Genomic DNA, 20,663 nt, shown 5'->3' on the forward strand with positions numbered 1-20,663 from the left:
GCAAAGAAAACAACGTTGGTTTTAAACAAGAGAGTGTGAAAACGGAGGAGGACGACGACGAGGAATCTTTTTTTTTTTTTTTTGCAGGAAGGAGGAAAGCGATTCAGTCTGTGGCTCCTGCCGTTGCCCCCGGATACGGATGGAGTGAAAGCGAGAACTGGGAGCTGCAGCTGCCTGGTTTCCATGGCAATGTGGATGCAGGACAAGCGGAGTGAGCGGGAGAGACAGGCTGAGTGAAACAGAGAGACTATGAAAAAGATGAGAACATACCAAGAGTGAGAGGGGGAAGAGCAAGAAAATGATATATTAAATACAGAGACGTGGTGGTAGAAGAGGGCAGAGTAAAAAGAACAGAGGGAGGAGGGGAGGATTCAAAGAGAAGGAGGGGGAGACACTGGAGGGACGTTAAGCTCAGACATGGATCCCCAAGACTTGCCACTGGAGACCACCACCTTCAGTGGAACCTGGAAAACACACACACATGCACACGCAGACACACACACACGCACACACAGACACACGCACACGCACACGCACACACACACACACACACACACACACACACACACACACAAGAAAAGGGAAAGGTGTCAGCGTGCCAGCACACTTATGTAGATGTTGTTCACAGTGACCAACACTGATTTTTACTCATCATCTCAACCAATCGGCTATCTGTCCTACAACGATTTAGCCTCTGGGGGCAACGGCTGATATTTAAGTCTTTACAGTGTAGTCAGCAGATATCTTGGCCATGACGTTGTGTCCTGGGCGGCGGTCATTGTTTACAGTCTGATTGGCAAGAAGAGACGCAAGAATGGAGTTAGAGTTGAGAGATGCCGTCTCTACAGACAGATATCTGCTTATGAAGGCAGAGAAATAATAACTGAAAGCAAACGAAAAGCTAAATCTCCATCAAATAATAGCTGATTGGTTTTAAGATTGCATTTCGGCCAATACGTACCGCCTTTACTTTCCTTGTGGACCTTGTTACCTGCATGCAATCAAAGTCGGATCAAACGTGATTGGTGAGTACTACTCGCACGACAAAACGGAAACCAGACCACTTCCACTCCCCAAATTTTGTCCCGTTGTTCCGTTTTTATAGAGATTTATTTTATATTTATTTGATTTATTTCTCATCTGACAGAAGAGAAGCCACAAAACTGACGTGATTCAAACTACAAATGCTAATAAAAGCTTTCATTTGAAAAATCTTAAAGAAAATACTTTCAAATATGTATTGCCCCTTGGCTTGTTGTCTGTCTTTCAACAGTCTGTAGTCGACTGAGTAAATGTTTGTTTCAGTCAGGAGGATTTTCTGAGTACTGTCTGAGCAGCCCACTCAAGAGTCATCACCACTCGCACAACACTAACAAGTAAAATCAAAGACTTTAAATTGTGTTCGTATTGGATATATTCTGGGTGTCCCATGGCAACTAAGAAATTGTTGCATCCACGATTGAAGAAAGGCTAAAAAGGCAAACTGACACTATCATTACACCACTAAATGATTTTAAGTTCAGGTTGCATGGGCCCACCTTAAGATGGACTCCTAGATGGTCTATGTGCTGCAGGGCCTCCATGCTGCTCCTCACCAGACCTGCACACAAAACAACATGTCGACACACAGGTATTAAAACAATTCTTCAATTCAACACTTTTCTTTGGTAATCTTTAAATGCTCCTAATAAGCGTATGGCACTAAAATGTAAAAGAAATCCACCAGATGTTAAAAATCATCAATATTCAACCTCATATATTTCTGATATAAGTCCGACTAATCATTTTATTTGGTCCAAATAAAATGATGCTTCCTGCCGGTCATCCGTCGCTTGATTCCACTTGCGCTGCTCATGCTGCATTCAAGTGCCATGAAGAGTGTGCACTTTGCCTAGTTGAAGGTCTGAAACTTTGGACTTCCCATGGCACTTGAACGCAGCATTTCTCTCTCACTGCACATGTCGGGGAGGAGGGAGCGTCAGAGGTCTGGCAGGGGGAAGATGGTGGGACTTTGGAGGGAAGTATATGGTAACGCTATCAGGGTTCCTACAGCTAAAGGCAAGTTAAAATCCAAGACTTTAAAAGAGTTTTTAATGCCACCTGGAATTAAATTTAAGACCAATTTCACAATTGGTGAGAAGCATTTATTAAACGAAATGTTACCAATTACCTTAAAATTTGAGACTAATTACCCAATCCCCATATGTTCACATTCTTGACACATAACAATTAGGGCCTTATTTTTAGATGAATCAATTCACTGCCCTTTAAGACTTTTTACGGATCCGCGGGAACACTGGTTACATAGTTTTCCCTCCACACGCTCATAAAATTAATTGAATGCGCAACATTACGTTAGCTACAGTAACTGTTCGCGTTGTCGACTCACCTTGGTAAGTTATCAAGTGAACACCACGTTAAGTTGCAGCTATTTTTTTAGAACCATATGACGTATCGCTAACTAAACGTAACATGAATACATCTTTATACATTAACTCTGACCAACATTTAATCACTGGTGGTTGTTTAACATGAAGACAACAACATTCAAGATCACTCTACTTCGCAGCATCATTGAAAACTGATATCGGACGCTATTCTCACGTGAGATTAAAGTGCCCATCCCTGGTTTGTAATACTATATATAGAATTCTTCATTATAAAACGACCTGGTTACAGGAGGCACAGGACGTCTTTGATATGAGTGAAATATTCGATAAGTTGTAAATTCACCTGCAAACTGTTCCACCTGGGAGTCCTCCACTTCGTACAGGAGCTCATCGTGGAGCTGCGCTATCAGCCTACAGTTGCAAACACATTCAGAAATACATTAACCCACCATCTGCTGCTCGACTGTTATTACAACTACCACTAATAACATGCCACTCAGCTGATCGTTATCGACACGCCACCATGAGGGCTTCAACCAAGTCCTCTTTTATACTTTGTATGCTGCTCACCCAATGAACCCAATTTAATTCTGGTATATTTTGGCTTCAAGTGTGTTTACTCTAGCACAATGTTTAGCGTGTGAACAGCAGGAGTTATTTGATAAAACTCCTCAACTCTGCAAATGAAGTTGGCTGGTGAAACAGTGAATGTTGTTTATGTGTTGTGGTGTGATAAGACTGAGTCAGTTCCCCTTCATTAATCAAGCGCTCTGCTGTGTGTAGCCTGTGTTGATTCAGAAGGGACAATGGTGTGAAGAGCCAGTGTTTACTTTTGTTTATTCGTCTGTATGAAAGGAAAGAGCGAAGGCGCTGTTAGGGATGACCCCGGAGTAAATTGGAGCTCGACATGAGAGCATCTTCGGTCAGTAGCGCCATGTTAAGTGTTCGTACCTGGCCGAGAGTGAGCTGGAGGAGGAGACCAGGTTGAAGATTCGGATCATGGCCATCTTACAGAGATCAGCAGCAGAACCTGAACACACATAAACAAAACTAGGGAAGCTGAGTTGTGATTAAATGAGATGTAAAGTAAGATATTAAATTAGAGTTACTGTGATTGTATTTCATGTCTAACAACTGCAACCTACTGGCAGGGTTCCTACACATTTACCATTTCAAATTTCCAGACTTTTCCAGACTTCTCAGAGGATTTTTCAGTCAATATTAAACATCTGAATATCAATTGTTAGATGCTTATTATGTAAATAAATGCTTTTAAAAGCCAACTTTAAACAAAAATGTTAAATTCTGACGATGTGTGTCATTATGTTGCCAAGTAATTACAAGACATTCTAACCTACAAATTATAGTTCATATAAATGAATGAACTCCAAACCAAGATATGTTCAACGCAAAGCATTTTATTCAAGCTAAAGAGTGCAATTAATAACTTAACTTAAGTGTTATTCCGGCGCAAAACCATCCTGTGGTCTTTTAGGGCACGTATATGGATCAAATCAGCCATTGTGACAGTTTTTTTGTGTGAATGAACCGATTAGCTCGGGGCAGTGCGGTGAAGTCATTCAAACGTCTTTTTTAACCACTAATGCTGCTCAAAATAACACCAAACCTCTGCAGCAGCATGAGAAGAGTCTCTACACAGAAAACAAAGCAGTAACACAAAGTTAGTGAGAATCGCAGTCGCACAGTGAATGGTAACCATGGTTACCGGACACCATTCTACAGCCAGCTTGATTAGTTTCATCTACAGGTAGACTATGTCGCGTTAGTACGCTTGTTTTAATCTGTATATATTAATATATTTAATTTTAGAAAGTTAGATAATAGTCTGGAAAGAACGCAAACATTTTTCCAAACCTGGGAAATTACTAAAATTAAATCCCATACTTTTCCATACTGTGTAGGAACCCTATCCTGGTCATAAGAATAAAAAACAATAAAGTTACAAACCAGCAGACAAGCTGACACGACCGCACGGACCTGTCAGTCATCCTACCTTGGACCACAAAGTTGACAGCCTGCCTCTCAGCCTGCATGCGGATGCTCCAGTCAGGGGCGTTGATGTTAGGGAGGGTGCGTCGACGACCCATGATGGAGAGCACATAACCTAAAAAAAACCCCAGAAATGCAAATTATATCATAATTAATAGTCATGGTGAGAACATGCCTGCAGTCAAATTCCAGCAAATGTGTCCTCGAGGGCTCGTCCTCTTCCACAACCAAGCTTGAATAAATATTTATGCCCGTTCACATCACAGCTATTCTACTCACTCAAGATTCACTGCCACCAGAAATCACCAGTTTGCTCTGAGGTATTGAGCACACTGTAAAATTAAATAATGTAGTAACATAACGCAGTTCTGCTTAACAACACATTCTGGTGATCTCAAAATACATGAGAGCAATCCACACGTCTGCTACCAGATGGACAAAAGACATTCATGACATTCAATGCATATAACGAATTTGATTCTGTCACCTTTTATACTTTTACGACTACGAATTAAAGAATCAAATTAACTTTAGTTACCTACCTCCCTCTCCCCCCACACTGGACGATGAAACAGTTAAACTGAAATTATATTTACTTGTGTAAATGTTTGGGGTAAATTTAGTTTTTTATCATGCAGTATAACACAAAAGGTTTGAGAGCAAAAGTATCGACTTTTCTTTATTGCAACTTAAATAACTTTATGATTAATTAAGTAATTAAATGTATTTGAATTCCCAACTCCCTCTCCCGTCAAGAGAAACCTTTTGTTTGCAAATACATTTATTTGCATTATATTGCATTGCATTATAAATACATAAAAGTAACCCCATTTAGATGTCGCATCTTGTTGAAATCAGAGTTAATGTTATACATTCAGGATGCATGATATTTGATTTTTTGCAGATATCCAAATTGCCAATAATTTACGACTAATTTGGCAGATAACCAACATTGATACCAATATATATAAATATACTCTTTTTTTAAAATTGCAGGGATTATCAAGTCCCTTCTGTAGTGGAATTAACACATTAATATGCAAACTCTTATCATGTTGGCTTAAAATTGTGTAATATTCATTCCTTGGCCAAAATAAACAAAAAAAATACTTAAATGTACATTATGTAAAATATCCCATATTATTTATGATAGTTGCTTATGAACAAAACGATGAATCCTTCTTAAAACGTGTCACGCTGCGCACGTAATCCTCACGCCGCTGGGCATTTATTCTGACTTAATCAAGGAAGCAGCACTCTATTTATTTATCTTTTTTTTTTTTTTATCGTCATGTTTTCCGATATCCGGTACTTCAATTTAAAATCTACATGTACATCAGCCGATACCAATAGCTTGCAGATATTATCGTGCAACCCTACTATACTGTACATAGAAGGAATTTCTTTAGTACCATACAGAAGTTGACATTAAATATCACGATAACGTAAGAAAACTGAGGTGTCACAAGACAATTAACAGGTATACTTATTTTATTAGACATTCTTTTGATACTTGCCCCAGGACCTGTTTCACCAAGAAATCTTAGACTGGTGATTAGTGTCAACCCAGTCTTAAAGTAATTTTGCGACTATGCAAGTCTAGACCAGAGTTAGGCAACAATAATCAAACTGTGACGAGCATCAGCTGCTTGATAACAAGCAGATCATTAGAATCAGGTGTGTTGGAGCAGAGAGAAACCTAAAACATGCAGGACAGTGGCGCTCCAGGACCGGAATCACCCACCCCTTGGTCTAGACATTTAAGATTATTTTAAACCAAAAAATTTAACCACCCTGTCCTACGTAGCTTCCTGATACCACAAAATTGAGTAAACAGGAAACTAAAGGACAGAACTGATTATCTAAAAAAGGTGATAAGAGTGTTTTTTCTCATGCACAAAAATATGTGGAAACTACGTATTGACGGGATATGACAGACATTTTTCTTTTTACAGAGGATGGGACTAGTTTTACCTGAGGTACTTTTCCAGACCGTTTTCCAGAAGGTGAAGAATCGCTGTGATTTTTACTGAAATTCTCCAGAATCATTTCTGACATGGTGCATTCGAACAGGACTAAAACTTACCCTACGTCCCCTCATTAAACTAGTCCTCTCCAAATAGGGCTTTATTCAGGTGAATTTAAACGTCTAGCTTAAGTCTGAGTAGCAGTTGGATCTCCTTTAAGCTAAAGTCCTAAAGTCTATCTTTGTGAAACCAGCCCCTGCGGACAGATGTGTAAAATCAGTGGAGTTTTAAAGCATACAAAAGGAGGGTGATCAGCCAGGTCAAAAAACATTCAGGACCGAAACAACTTTAAGATCAGCAGGAAAGCTGTCTCAAGACTGAATCATGTTTCGTCCCATGACTGTGTGTGCAGCATCAGCCTGCGTCCTCTGAACCGTCTCCCTCCTTCCAGTCAAGGGAATCATTCGTAACGACACGCTGAGCGGAACAAAAGCTACTGAGTACAATTTGAAGAGAACCGTTACATGAAAAGTCATTTGTTGATGCAGCATAATAGGTGATTACGGTAACAGCAGGTTTACAACGACACAAACACTCACACACACACACACACACCCACACACAAGGGTGCAACAAACATACACACACACATGCACTGGTATCCACATGACTCACATACAAAAGCAAAGAAAAACACCCTCACATTCCCAGTACAGTCACACAAACACACATTGGAAGGCAACACAAGAATGTGCAGTGACGTGATATGCACATTATACACAAACACATACATTATCAAACGCAGGTATGCAACACACACACTCACTCACTCGCACACAGCGGACCAGTACATTCCACCAGCTGGACAATGGAGCAGGCTTTACAGCTAAATCCCTCTAGTATCCCTTACTATGAGGAAAGCCAACCAGGGCATGAAACCTGAATGACCCTTTTCCCAGAACACAGACACACACACATACATATACAATCACGCACACACAAGCATAAACACGTAGGAAATGAGCGCACAACAGACAGTAACAAACACAAAAACCTTCTAGTCACTGTGAATTGACCCATGACACACGCGTGTGACCTTTTCACCAGGAATGTGACCTTTGTCTGGGGCCCAATGACAGGTATGTGAGTCGCACTGGAATGTGTGTGTTTTTTACACCCAGCAGGCTGCTTGTTAAGTCAGTGCCACATTAGTGTGAAGGCCTTAGCTTTTCAAGTTCAGACTGTTTGTGCTGAAAAAGAGGTAAATTTGATGGGCACCAGCACTCGAAAGTGGGACGGGGAAACAATTCAATAACATAATTTATGCCGCATTTGATTTTCTCAGCAAAGCAGCAAATACAGGTACACCATTTTATTAGTGGGTCATATGATCAATCACCGTTGTTTTAACTCACTCTTTGATAGATAGAAACTTAACAGACAATTAACTTGATGAAAATATTACGGATTACAACTTTAAAGCTGCTATAACTGACTTTTCTGGCCTCTTGGGTTAGTGGTAACAAGTTGTAAACATTGACGTTTGACACATCATCAGTTTTGAGGATATGGTGAAATGGCGACCACTATTCACTCCCTTCTAACGAGAGTGAAATATCTGTCTCTGCAGCTACTTAATGTCCCCTTAACATTCACCCGCAAATCCCTAACTGTGTCTGTCTGAGCAGGTAGTGTACAGGGGCTTTTTGCAAGTGAAGGAGAGCAGCGAGAGTGAACCAGAACAATAAAGCTGCAGGTTGGAGAGCTCAACAATGAGCTGAAACTCACTATAAAGCTCTGAAATGCTTAAGGTAAATGCATATTCATGTGGTCATTCTCTTTAAATTCATTTCTATAAGTCCTTTGACACATTGTTCTTATAAATATAGTGATTATAGCCACAAATATAGAAAATGACATACTACTACGATTTTAGACCAAGGGGCTTTAAGGCCTTTGAGCATGACAGTGGAGCACAGTTCATTACATTCAATCAATCATCAATTTGGTTATTTTCCGTATAGTTTTGTATACATGAGCAATGTTGTAATATATATGTTGACATTTTTGTTGGTATTTTATTTTGGCAATATCACCTAGCATGTAAGAAGGTTTTCATTTTTAGTAAATCTCAGCACTCATTATGAATAATTAGCAGTGATTATGGCAAATACATGTGCCCTTAATTCAAAATGTTGGTACAGTAAGATTTCAGAGAATAGGAGATGACTTCCTCACCATAAATGTGTGTGTGTTGTTAGAACTGCAGCATTTGTGCGAACCATCATCCATGACAGAGCATAAGAGGCTGAACAGCTAAACTGCAAATCCTGCAATTTTTTATTTATTTCTATATTCATGACAAGCCTTTTTCAGCTTCACTGTAAGCAAGTAAGTCTGCAGTCGGCATCTCTAGCATGTGTATGTGCATGAACGATCCGTCATGTGCATCGGAGCCAGCGTGCGTTGAAGTGTGAGCGTTCACACACAGCACGGTGTTTGCATATCTGTGCCGATCCAGATCTAGGCTTCCCTGTGTCTGCCGTGGCTTTCAGATGTCTCTCCGTCGGGTTTTTCATCATTGTGGTTCCCCTTGTTCTTTAAAAATAAATAAACAAACAAATCCTCCTCCTCTCCTCGTCTCTTATTATCTCAGGCTGTCTTTACAAGTGAAGGTACAGCATTCATCCCGAGAGCTTTGATGAAATGTGCATGATATAAAGAACAGCGGGACAGGCTTACCCAGTGTGGTGGCTTTATTACATTTAAATATCAAGGACAGTGAGTGCGGAGCATTCAGAGGAGTACGGGCGGCCACGGCTGCTATGAAGGTATTTACTGTAGTTTAAATAATAAAAACTATCAAAAATATTCCTGTTTAGGTCCTCGTCTTTCTCCCATTTCTTCTGGGTTGTTACATTAGTCTTCTTCCTCCATTATATCTACAGACCTTTTTTCTTTTTGTACTTCTCTCTCTGCTATAACACCCACATTGTGATGCTGACTTCACCTTCTTGTTGCCCTTTCCAATACTTTTCCAACAAATATGACAGCAGCTGAGCGTGCACTGTTCACCTCGTGTGTGCTCGGCCTGCTAGCATCCAGCGGTTCTGAACAAAATATCGCTGTATCAGATACCAATCAAGAGCAAGCTCAGGGAGGTGCAGAGCGGACGGAGAGCACAGGCACATATTTAATCTCTGCTCCCAGAGTCACAGTGCAGCTAAAACTGTACATCTACTGCCAGCCACCAGGTTACAGAGGACTATTTTATCGATCAGCTACTGTAAATTTCTAGTGTGGAATGAGGGAGAGACAACAAGAGATATGAAAACAGTATGACTTGGCAAGGGAGAGTAAAAGGAAGACAGACAGTTAGAGAGACAGAAAGGAAACAGAGAGAGTGAGACAGACAGACTGAAGGACAGAGAGACAAAGAGAGTGTGGGACGAGCGAGGGGAAGATAAATCCCTGCAGCGTCTCTCTGGGAGGATCACCATGGTGATGAGCTGAATTAAAGCCGACTGTGTGGCGCAACATCGCTTCCACTGTGATCTGTGTGCAGCATTTTTGGAAGAATGAGTCCGTTTACGCCGCTTCGATTAGGAAACTGACACACGGGAGATGTGCGGGGCGTGTCACCGGTGATAGGCTGCTGCGGGTGAAGGAGCACCTGTCGGGCGCGGGGTCAGTGTTTGTGACGAAGGTGTACACCAAAAACATCAACTGCCATGACCTAGTGCATTCATCAGTTGTTTTCCAACACTTGTTGTAAAAGATAAAATGACTAAGGACCTACAGTAGTTTTCCGTGCAGAAACAGTCGGAGGTTACAGTACATACACATTACCACTATTCCGTTTTAAAACGTATCTTTTCCGTCTTTTGCTACATTTACGCCTTGCGTCCACACTACTCTCGCATTTCTGAGCTGCTAAAACCTTCAAAGCGCTGCTGAGCCTGTTTTAGTTTGTGAACTCCAGGGTTGTGTGTTAGTCAGTGTGGGCAGAAACGGAGACTTTTGGAAACGATGATGTAGACACCCATGTTTGATTGCTGACTGGGTGTTCTTATCAGTCTTATCAGTTAGCTAGGTCTGGTTACATTACATACCTTTTGTAAATTCATCATTATGTGGGTGCTCCTCTCCCGTTGCCATGGCTTCCTCCGGCGCTGAATCAAGCTTCAGTTATCGTTAAAATATGTTGCCGTATTTGCTTTGCCACCATGTTACAATTCAATTAAATTGGATTTATTGGCATCAGATACAAACAATACAAAATAAAATTACACTGACATATTTCTTGCTTTGTAATCTTCTCTAATTTCTTAATATTTTGGACAACTTGTGGAGAAAATGAACCCCTGTCTCAACTCCACAATGGATACAAATTCTTTTTGACCTTTCTCGCCAGTCTCTCTCATGGCGACCAGTTTCAATGGCGAGTTCTCACTGTTGCAAACATTTCCAACTCATCACTCGTGGTCCAAGCAAAAAAAACTCTCTTTTTTTTTCCATTGCTGTTCTTCTTCAATAGTCTTTTCAGTATTATTAACCGCAGAGTGACATTAGACAATCTGCTCTATTCTTTACACCGCGACATGCCTGCCTGTTGTACGTGAAAGGTCACAAGATACGCGTGCTCAGGCGTGTTAATATGGAGATTCTGTCTCATACAGAGCCAAAAAGTCTTTAATTGGTGTGAACTAAAATGTAGAAGTGTGGAAGTGGCCTGAGAAGTAGCATCTTTGGCATTTGTTAGTACGGAAAATAAGTCTTACTCACATATTTCAGATAGAGATGAATGTGAAGGGGTTTAACTGGTGTATACTTAAACTGTTGACTCTTTTTATTCACACATCCACTATCATTCACTTTTGTCCTTTTTTTACTCGAGGTGAGTAATTCATTTTGAGGGATTCCATTACAACATAAATATAGGTGATGGTAGGGGGCTCCCGCTGTATTACAACCCAAGCATAGCATGTGCGTCACTCAATATGACTCACTCAAGTTTACTTTTAGTCTATTTATTGAACAGAAAAGGCTTGTTGACGCTGCAGATTAGCTTGCTTCTGATGAAAGGCACTAGTCCAAAACGGGTTCTATAGGCAGTCTTGTGCGTTCCAGAAGTAAATTTGTGAATCAGGGAACATCAAATGGAAGAGATCTCCTATCCCCTCATTGGAGTTGTAACACTGGTGCTTGACCACTGTGTTTACAATCCACATAACCTCCAATTTCAGTCACATCAAGTGCTGCTCTCAGGTCAGTGCTAGCAGCAGCGCGGACAGTTGTCTGCCAAGCTGGCTCTGGGGCAGAGACGCAAAACTGTGATATGGCTAGGGTCTGTTTGTGGCTCCTGGCAGCGGTTTTGTGATTTTCGCACTGCATGGGGCTCTCAACAGTCTTAACCCACGTGGTACCGAGCTTGAAGGTCGTTTTGCACAGAATGCATCTGGCCTCATCTCGGTTGGCAACAGACGTGAGCCAACGGACGTAGTTCAGCCAACTCTCAATAAATTTGCACTTACCCATAGTTGCAGACTAGCTAACAAGCATTTACATAACAGTAACCATTTATATTAGTAGCTAGTAAGAAAGTAGCCTTTCATAACATTTTTAATGAATTATTTTTTAAGACATTTTAATCCTTAATTTTAGATACATGCATTTAAGACTTTTTAAGGATGCGCAGACACTCTGATTACGATGTGATTGGAGGCTGAGGTCGTCTTCAGTGTTGAAGGTTGGAGGATGTTTTTGCGCAGTGACCTCATCCCTCTGACTCTCCACACTGACCTCATGTACTGTGTGCAGTGAGGGTTAGAGTGCAGACTTTACACTATTCTGTGTGAGCGTGTTTATTAAGTCTCAGGTGTGCTGTGCTGGCAGTTCAGTCTGAATAAAAATAGTGTCCCGTCTGAAACATCAGCCCCTTCATCCTCCCGTCCACCTCATCCTCCCCACCAAGTATTGACCCACGGCAGTTTGTCTCATTCCTGCCAATGCAAGCACATCTTCTTCTTCCTCAGCCAAACACACACAAATCCTCAGAGAGCGTGGGTGTATGTGTGTGTCAAAAGTGCATGCCCTTACCAAGACATTTTGCTGACTACATTAAATCTTTAACATTAACCCCTAATTTCCCTCATCTTAACGCTGACTTTGACCCCAATCTATAATCCTTCACACAAACATTTTGCTATTGAATTCTGGGAAACTTTTTCTACAGAACCATATCTGATATCTTTCCCGTCAGGAGCTATAAGACTCAAGATATCCTTGAGTTGACACTTCATATATGGGAGACACAATGTGGATTTAAACAGACCTTGTTTATGGCACTGCTGGATGGTCCTCTGGATGAAGACCTGGACGTCTCTGTAGGTCTGCAGGAAGCTGTCCTGGAATCGGCTCGCCTGCTCAGCGCTCACCCCGAGGATCCCCGACAGGCGCTCACGACCTGCAGAGAGCAACATATGACTAACTCACATATTTAGCTTACATCGAGGAGAGAAGTTACAATAATGCCATGCCGATATAACATGAATTGTATGATTAAGCATGATTTTTAGCGATGATGATGAATTGTGTATTAAATTATAACTCCCTTAGTTATTTTTAGTACCTTTAGAAGACAAGTGACACTGGAGCTAGCTGAAAAGTTGGTAATATCTGCAGTACGCTAAAGGAATAGTTGAGTAGTAGCACTTATTTGTTGTCTTGCAGAGTTTGACTGTTGTTTTTACACTTCAGTGTTAATACGGATTAAATGAATGAGATATAACGTTTTAGTTAGAGGTGCTAGCAGACTGACCTTGTTACCTTTTTGACAGAGCCGGACAACTTGTGTCCATTCTTTGAGCTAAACTAAGCTAAGCTAAGCTAAGCTAAGCTAAGCTAAATGGCTGTTGGTACATTTACCGCACAGAGGCATCAATCTTCTCATCGAACTCTCTGCAGTAAAGCGAATTAGCATATTTACCAAAAGGAAAAACTATTCCTTTAATATGAACGTGGATGAGCATTCAGTAAACTCAATTGGAGCAAAGCAACACTTTATGCTAAACTTTATCATAACTGATTGAAGAGTGTGAAAAGAGTGAGGACAGGAGAGGCCTCGGGAAGAGAGGAACGTTGAACAGAGGACAGACTCGACCAGAGTGTAAAAGAAATGAAGGAGGGAACAGTTAAACAAGACAAATGAGGGCTGGAATATAACATCATGGGAACTTCTTTTAAAGAACAGAGCTTTCATTTAATTTAATTTATTTTCTCCTTGGTGATTTGTTACAGTCGTACACACTTTGTTCTTTCATAGTTGATAGAGATGATTTGGAAAAGACTAAATTAGATATTGATGAGAAAAATAAAGGGTGAAAGACAAAAGAGGACTATATAAATCGGGAAGTGGGAAAGGACCAGGGGGTGATTGTAAGATATGTTTGTGTGTGTGTGTGTGTGTAAAGTGAAGATAAAGCTAACAGAGGCCCAATGTGTGTGTGTGTGTGTGTGTGTGTGTGTGTGTATCTGTAGCAGGAGTAAAGGAGCGGCCTATAAGGTGAGGAACAGATCGATAGAATAGTGTAGACTGTGAGCTAATGGGTGCCACGGTTACTGTGTGTGTGTGTGTGTGTGTGTGTGTGTGATGATTAATGTCATGCCACACACAGCTGAGAGCTAGTAAGAGGGTTAAAGGGAGGACAGTAGTTCCTGCAGTATCATATGCGTACTGTGTTTAATCAATCAAGAAAACATACTGATCAATTATTTATGGTAAAGTTTGTTGTTGACAAATCCAATTAATTTGCTGGATAGAAATAAATCAAATAAAGTTTTACTCCTAAGATCCAGTGAAAACAGACATTATTGTCACCCTTGAGTACTGAATTAAAGTGTTTTGATAGACTGGCGTCCTGTCCAGAGTGTACCCCGCCTCACGCCCGATGTCAGCTGGGATCGGCTCCAGCCCCCCCGTGACCCCGACAGGGACAAGCGGTTGTAGATGAATGAATGAATGAAATACATTTAGATTTGTTGTTTTATATAAAGAACAATGATAACATAAAACATTTGAACGTCACAAACATGGGCTTTCTTTTTTGGAAACTCAGCTTTAAGGCCCTTTAACCAACGTGTCTTATTGCGTGTTTTTGTGTGTGATGAGTCACAAGCCACGGAGAATGAAACACATCCATTCATTCATTCATTCAACCGGTATTTAATCTTGAGGAATCACGCAGTGCATTGGCCTCATTTTCACTGATGTTGAGAGAACCGTTAAAACAACAAACAAGGAAACAAACAAACAGATAACAACAGAACAAAGTTGAAAACATCCAGGTGCGCTGGAGGAAGCCAAGACAAACTGATGAAACTGATATCTAACAGATAAGACTGTTTACAAAAGTCTCAGCTTTCTCATCCAGTCTTTCAAACTAAAAACGGGCTCATCAGCATTTCAAAGGGGCTCTGACACGTCGGAGTAGTGTGGACTAGAGGCATAAACGCAGCAAAAGATATGTGTTTTTAAACGAAACTGTAGTAGTGTGGATGTAGCATGAGAGTGGACATCAACATAATCCAAGAAGACGGCGTCAACTATCCTATCTATCTATTCTTACTGAGCATTGGAGAATTACGGATGCTGGAGAGCACTCACTCCGTATTAGTTGTGCGTCTCTGCGTTATGAACTAAGCCCCAACCATTTCCCGGTTGATCCAATACAGTTCATGGTATGAACCTTTTTTTCCCCGGAAAGGTCATTGAAGTCCTCAGCTGATAAAATACTAATCTGTTTAACCAGATGTAATGAATGAAGGACTTCAGTCTATTTCATCCTATTTATTTTCCCACCGCAGGTTAAACCTCTCGCTCACCTCCATCATCCTGCTTTTGTCTTCTCCAACATCATTGCTTGGCCTTCTTCTGTGTTGACCCAGTTGTATACATACATCTGCGTGCGTGTGTGTGTGTGTGTGAATGAGTCCATAGCGCCGCGCTGCCCCTCCTCCGTGGCCTGATTATTGTCTTGCGGAAAAAAGCTTCCTTTTAGTATTTCGTATCCATGGCAACGCATCCTTCCATGAAGAGCTGTCTGTCTACGCTGATCAGGAGCTCCTTCCATTCCTCTCCTCATTTTCTCTCACTCAGCCCCACCCGCTCTTCTTCACTCTTCCCCTTTCCCCTACATTACTCCCTGCTCCACCACCTCCCCCGTTCTTCTTTTATTTTGCCTTTAGCCTACATTTCCTCTCCCAGCATACTCTGTTGCTCTCCTTTACATCTCCTTACACTCTCCGTATTCTCTTTGCATTTTTTGCACTGACCTTTTGCTTTAGGAATTGTCCCTGCATGCATCCCATTCCCCCCTACAAGTCTCGAAAGAATAGCTTTGACACATTTGCCTCATTGGCTTCTGAGGTTTATTGAGCTCCCTGCACTGACTCATTCATCAGTGTGTGTATGTGTGTGTGAGACTGTGCTTATGTTTGTTTTCTCCCTGTTGCGCTGTGACTCCTGCTAAAGCTGAAATACCACAGAACACATCATCAACTCGAGAACTTGACAGACTGGCCCAGTTCCCTTCATTGCGGACCATGTGCCTTATGTCCACTGCTGATTGGTTAATCGAATCGAACTTATTTTCTTGTTTTGTCATGATGTTGACTTCAGGGAGAACAGTCAATGTCCTGTTTTTGTCTGGGTCATCGTATACGCATGAAACAAACAAATCCGCCGGAGCAGAATGAGTGTTTAGATAGAGAGAACATGGAGACAAATAATATATAGTAAGTGGAACTGCAACAGTTAGTCATCTCATCAATTCATTTTCCAACTATTTTCACAATTGATTTATCGTTTTGAGTAATTTTTAGGAAAAAAGTGTCCAAATTCTCTGATTTCAGACTCTCATATGTGAATATTTTCTGGTTTATTGCCGCCTCTATGACGGTAAATTGAGTTTCTTTGAGTTGTGGACAAAACACGACATCCTAACAACATATACATCGTCAGTAGCAGCCCTAATAGTAAGTTATTAAACTATGACACACAAGGGTACATTTATGCAATGCTTAAATATTTATAATAAAAGTCATGTTGAGTTTTAAATATTGGCTACTTATGGTGGTGAGCATACTATAAGTAGTGCTATCAATACCAGAAACATAAGTGCAGCCCATCTACTGATCATTCAACAGCGTTTGTACACATTTTAGAAGGTCAAATTCAAGCACTTTCAAGGTCCATTTTCAAGGTTTTCCAGCACCTCAGGGCTTTGGTAAACTTCATATTTCTACAAATACATACATACTGAAACATAATTATTTCACTTTTTAAAAAATCATGTTCAAATAGATGGTATTATGTTATAAACAACTAAAATTGTGTTTCATAACACCAGAAGGATAAGAAATCAAATCGAATTTCTATTAAATAGCTGTTTGTTGTGAAAGAAATGCGGATACAATTTCAAGCACTTTTAAGCAGATTTTCAAGCATTAAAATTCGAGAATTTTCAAGGATTTGAACCCTGAGTGAACCCAAGAGTACATCAGTACACGTGTCAGTTCCTGTGGCCATATGGTTCTTTTCTCCGTCTTGATTGTGTTTTGAATAGATACTGTAACCTTACAGCAGTTCTGTCAAAACTGTTATTTAACTACTACAGGCTTTTGAATACTTAGCACATTATTCGTCAGCTCAGTGGCTTTACACACTAAACCATAGCAGAAGCTGGTGTGGGGAAAAAAGGAAAAAGGCTGGAACTCTACATATGCATTTAAATTGGCCACTATAAAACCTGATGAAGAGTAGAGAGACTGCCCGTAAAAACCTCTCTTCATCACACACATAAAAGCACAAATGCACATGTACAGACACACACACCAACACACTATTGTCATCAAACATTTTAAAACTACTGCCAATGATTATGTCCCTAGCTGGTCCAGATATCTACCACAAGTCCACTGGCTTGTACCACTGGTTGTGTGTGTGTAGGTGTGTGTGTGTGTGTGTGTGTGTGTGTGTGTGTGTGTGTGTGTGTGTGTGTGTGTGTGTGTGTGTGTGTGTGTGTGTGTGTGTTTTATAAATGGGTCACAAGTAACAAGGAGAAGTCTCTTTATGGGCCACATGTGTGTATTATACATTAATCTTCCTCTCTCTCTCTTTTTCTACTTTTATCTTCACCTCCCCCCGTACCCTCTACCTCAGGGGGTGTCCACCTCTGCTCCTGGAGGGCCACTACACTGCATGTTTTAGGTTTCTCAGGATCAAATGTGTTAGAGAGGGCAGAAACCTAAAACATGCAGGGCATCATGAGACACCCGTGCTCTACCTCCATCCTTATCTGCCATGTGGAATCAGGAATGTGATCCGCAGCGGGAAAGAAACGCTGCCCCAGCAGAAATCACTGGACATCTTTGTGTAAAGGTAACCTAAATCTTGCGTGAAATAATCACATCCTTGTGATACTGCAGTCTCTTCCCTCCTCCTCCTCTTCTTTCTGTTTGTGTTTTACCTCTGAATTATCTCCTCGTCTACATGTTCCCTCCTCACACAATGAACCACTTGTAAGTCTGAACCAGTCGACAAAAACACACTTAAACGTGTTTCATGCTTCTTTTGGGCATCGCGTTCAGCGAGGGGTAGACGGCGATATAATTGCAATTGCAGGCAGGGCAAGTGCGTGCAGAGGGACAGATTGCTGAGCCCTGAACCTCCAAGTTTTGTTGATGGGGGGAGCACTCTGCGGTGCGATGATGGCTAGCTACAGGACCTGGAAGTGCGTATACGACGATTCAAATGTCACGGCGCATTTAAAAATGGAGTGCTTTGATAAAATGTTGGCTGAGAGGTCAGTTCGTCAAGACACTTTGACCACAATCAGTTTGAATGACCACAAGAAGCACCGAACAGGCATTAAACCCATTGTTTTGTCATTTTGAAACAATACGGTTTAATTGTCCAGTTGATTGATGAATATCTGTATCCACTGCTCTTTGTGAGTATGCCAGTGTGTGTGTGTGTGTGTGTGTCTGTTTGTGTGTGTGTGTGTGTGTGTGTGTGTGTGTGTGTGTGTGTGTACTCACCTGCCCCGTACACAACAGAGTAGACAATGCGTTTGGCATGTTCCCGGTCCTCAGATGTCACCTCACCCTCACTCACACCCTTCCTGAGAGGCAAAGGTAAACACACTGAGAAGGACAAGGAGTGATTTTATACTAAATGAAAAAAAGTCCTAACATTTTTTCAGTTCAGTGAACAAAATGATGTAGAAGTCAAAAGATTTGTTTAAAAATATGATTTGAACCCAATAATTGGAGAATAAACTGATAAAATCATAATGAAGGTGTTTTTTTTTAAAGGTAAATATGCAAATTAAGTCCTTGGTTCACAAAGTTTAAACATTTTTATACACTGGACTGATTTCCACAGAGAACTGCGACACAACATTACAGAAAACTGTTCAAATGCAGGTATGATGAGTGCGCATGTACAATAAAAGTTTTGTTTGGGACATATAAAAAGTGAGACAGAGAGGAGGAGGAAAAAGACAAATTACGAAAGAAAAAGAAAATTACTACGACGACAAAAAAGAAAATTAAGAGAGAAACAATGTGAGAGATGGAGGTTAAAAGGGCGTGAAGTACAAGTTGACAGAGGGACTAGAGAAAAGAACAGACGGAGGCAGAGATGGATGGAAAGAGACAGTTATGTAATGTGACTTGCAGACAGCCTGTAGTACTGGGGGTCAGACAGGGTGGCATGACACGATTGAAAAGAGACATTTCTGGAGGGGCTGACTGGGAGCTGCCACTGCTGATCAGCGTCGAGACACACACACACACACACACACACACACACACACACACACACACACACACACACACACACACACACACACACACACACACACACACACACACACACACACACACACACACACACACACACACACACACACACACAGAAATTAAAACGGTGCCAGTGTTTCATGATGTCAGATGTCTTGATACCTGTAGCCTCAGAATAAGGACTCTTAAATATGAGGTAATTACACTCACAATGCCTCTCTGTCGAATGACGGGTTTAGGTAAACGGTGGATGACCTATAACCTCCGGTGGGTGACTCAACACTGAGCATTTCCCTCCGCTGTGGTTAACCAGATGATATCCATCACTGCCCCCTGCTGGAATGGCATTTAACTACTGGAGCCTTTTTCCATCAGGTGCACTACTACACTGCCACAAAAGCTTGATTCGGTCTGAGAGGAGTAGTCTGTTTAATCTGTTTTTAGGATTTTCTAATCCTACCATTTTAAAGATATTATTTTGCTTTTAAGGCTTTTTAAAAAAATTCTATTTCACTGTTTTATTGTATGATTTGCTCAATAATTTTGTCTGGATCTACTGTTGGTTGCTCGTCACTTTGGTACCTATATTTTAAATTATTTAATTATTTGTTCTTCTCTTTTATTTATTATTATATTTTTCAATGCTATAAGCGCTGTTCTTCCTGTGTGCCACGTATTGATTTGCGCATATTTCTCGTTCTTAAAGGTTGTCTTCTCATTTTTATGCTTTTGATGTAAAGCACTTTGAGCTGCATTTTGTATGAAAAGTACTCTACAAATAAAGTGTATAATTATTATTATTATTCTTTTTACAAATATGTGTCATTTTGTATGAAGGGTTTGTAAACGCAGAACAAAACGCTGTACAATGGTTCAACTAGACTGACAGCTGAAAGGGCAGAAAAGGACAACTGAGCAACAGTTAAATAAGAGGAGAAGAAAAAAACAGTGATTCAGGAAAGAAAATGCAAACTTCAAAATGTGTCCAGATAGAAATAAGAATAGGTCCCTGTGTCAGTGCAGCATAATGCCTTTAACAAGCTGGAATTAACAGGCGTGTTGCTTTAACAAAGCTTTTCCTCAAACTTCACAATAGAAATCGAAGGTTGGTCTAGAGTTAGCACTGTTGGATGATCAGCTGAAAATAACACACTCTGGACTGACACAATTATAGTTTAAACCTCTGTAATCTAACCACTGTGTAGACCGCACAGAACGGCAGACTAAATGAATAGTTGGAGCCCAATTGCACCATTGGTTCAGTAATGAATGAGGGTCACTTTTGGACAGGAAACACATTTTTTTGGTTTACGGAAGTTTATATTTGTATGTTTACGGTAGTGTATATGTTTATGTTTACAGTAGTGTATATGTTTACGGTAGTGTATGTGTGTATATGTTTATTATTACGGTAGTGTATATGTTTACGGTA

At 40.7% G+C, this 20,663-nt stretch overlaps 1 protein-coding gene across 1 annotated transcript in view; it reads right to left on the reverse strand.

Moving 5' to 3' along the window:
* Nucleotides 1-371: 371 nt before the first annotated feature.
* Nucleotides 372-20,663, reverse strand: part of poln (polymerase (DNA directed) nu) — a gene marked incomplete at both ends in the record, with an annotated part of 61,595 nt that continues 41,303 nt past the window's right edge. The window contains 7 exons of the mRNA XM_083936901.1: nt 372-464; nt 1,539-1,600; nt 2,734-2,801; nt 3,342-3,420; nt 4,405-4,515; nt 12,702-12,833; nt 18,467-18,549. Of these exons, the coding sequence (XP_083793027.1) occupies nt 372-464; nt 1,539-1,600; nt 2,734-2,801; nt 3,342-3,420; nt 4,405-4,515; nt 12,702-12,833; nt 18,467-18,549 (628 nt within the window). The remainder of the gene's footprint in view (nt 465-1,538; nt 1,601-2,733; nt 2,802-3,341; nt 3,421-4,404; nt 4,516-12,701; nt 12,834-18,466; nt 18,550-20,663) is intronic.

This window comes from Echiichthys vipera (genome assembly GCF_963691815.1).
Source record: "Echiichthys vipera genome assembly, chromosome: 22".
Taxonomy (NCBI): Eukaryota; Metazoa; Chordata; class Actinopteri; order Perciformes; family Trachinidae; genus Echiichthys; species Echiichthys vipera.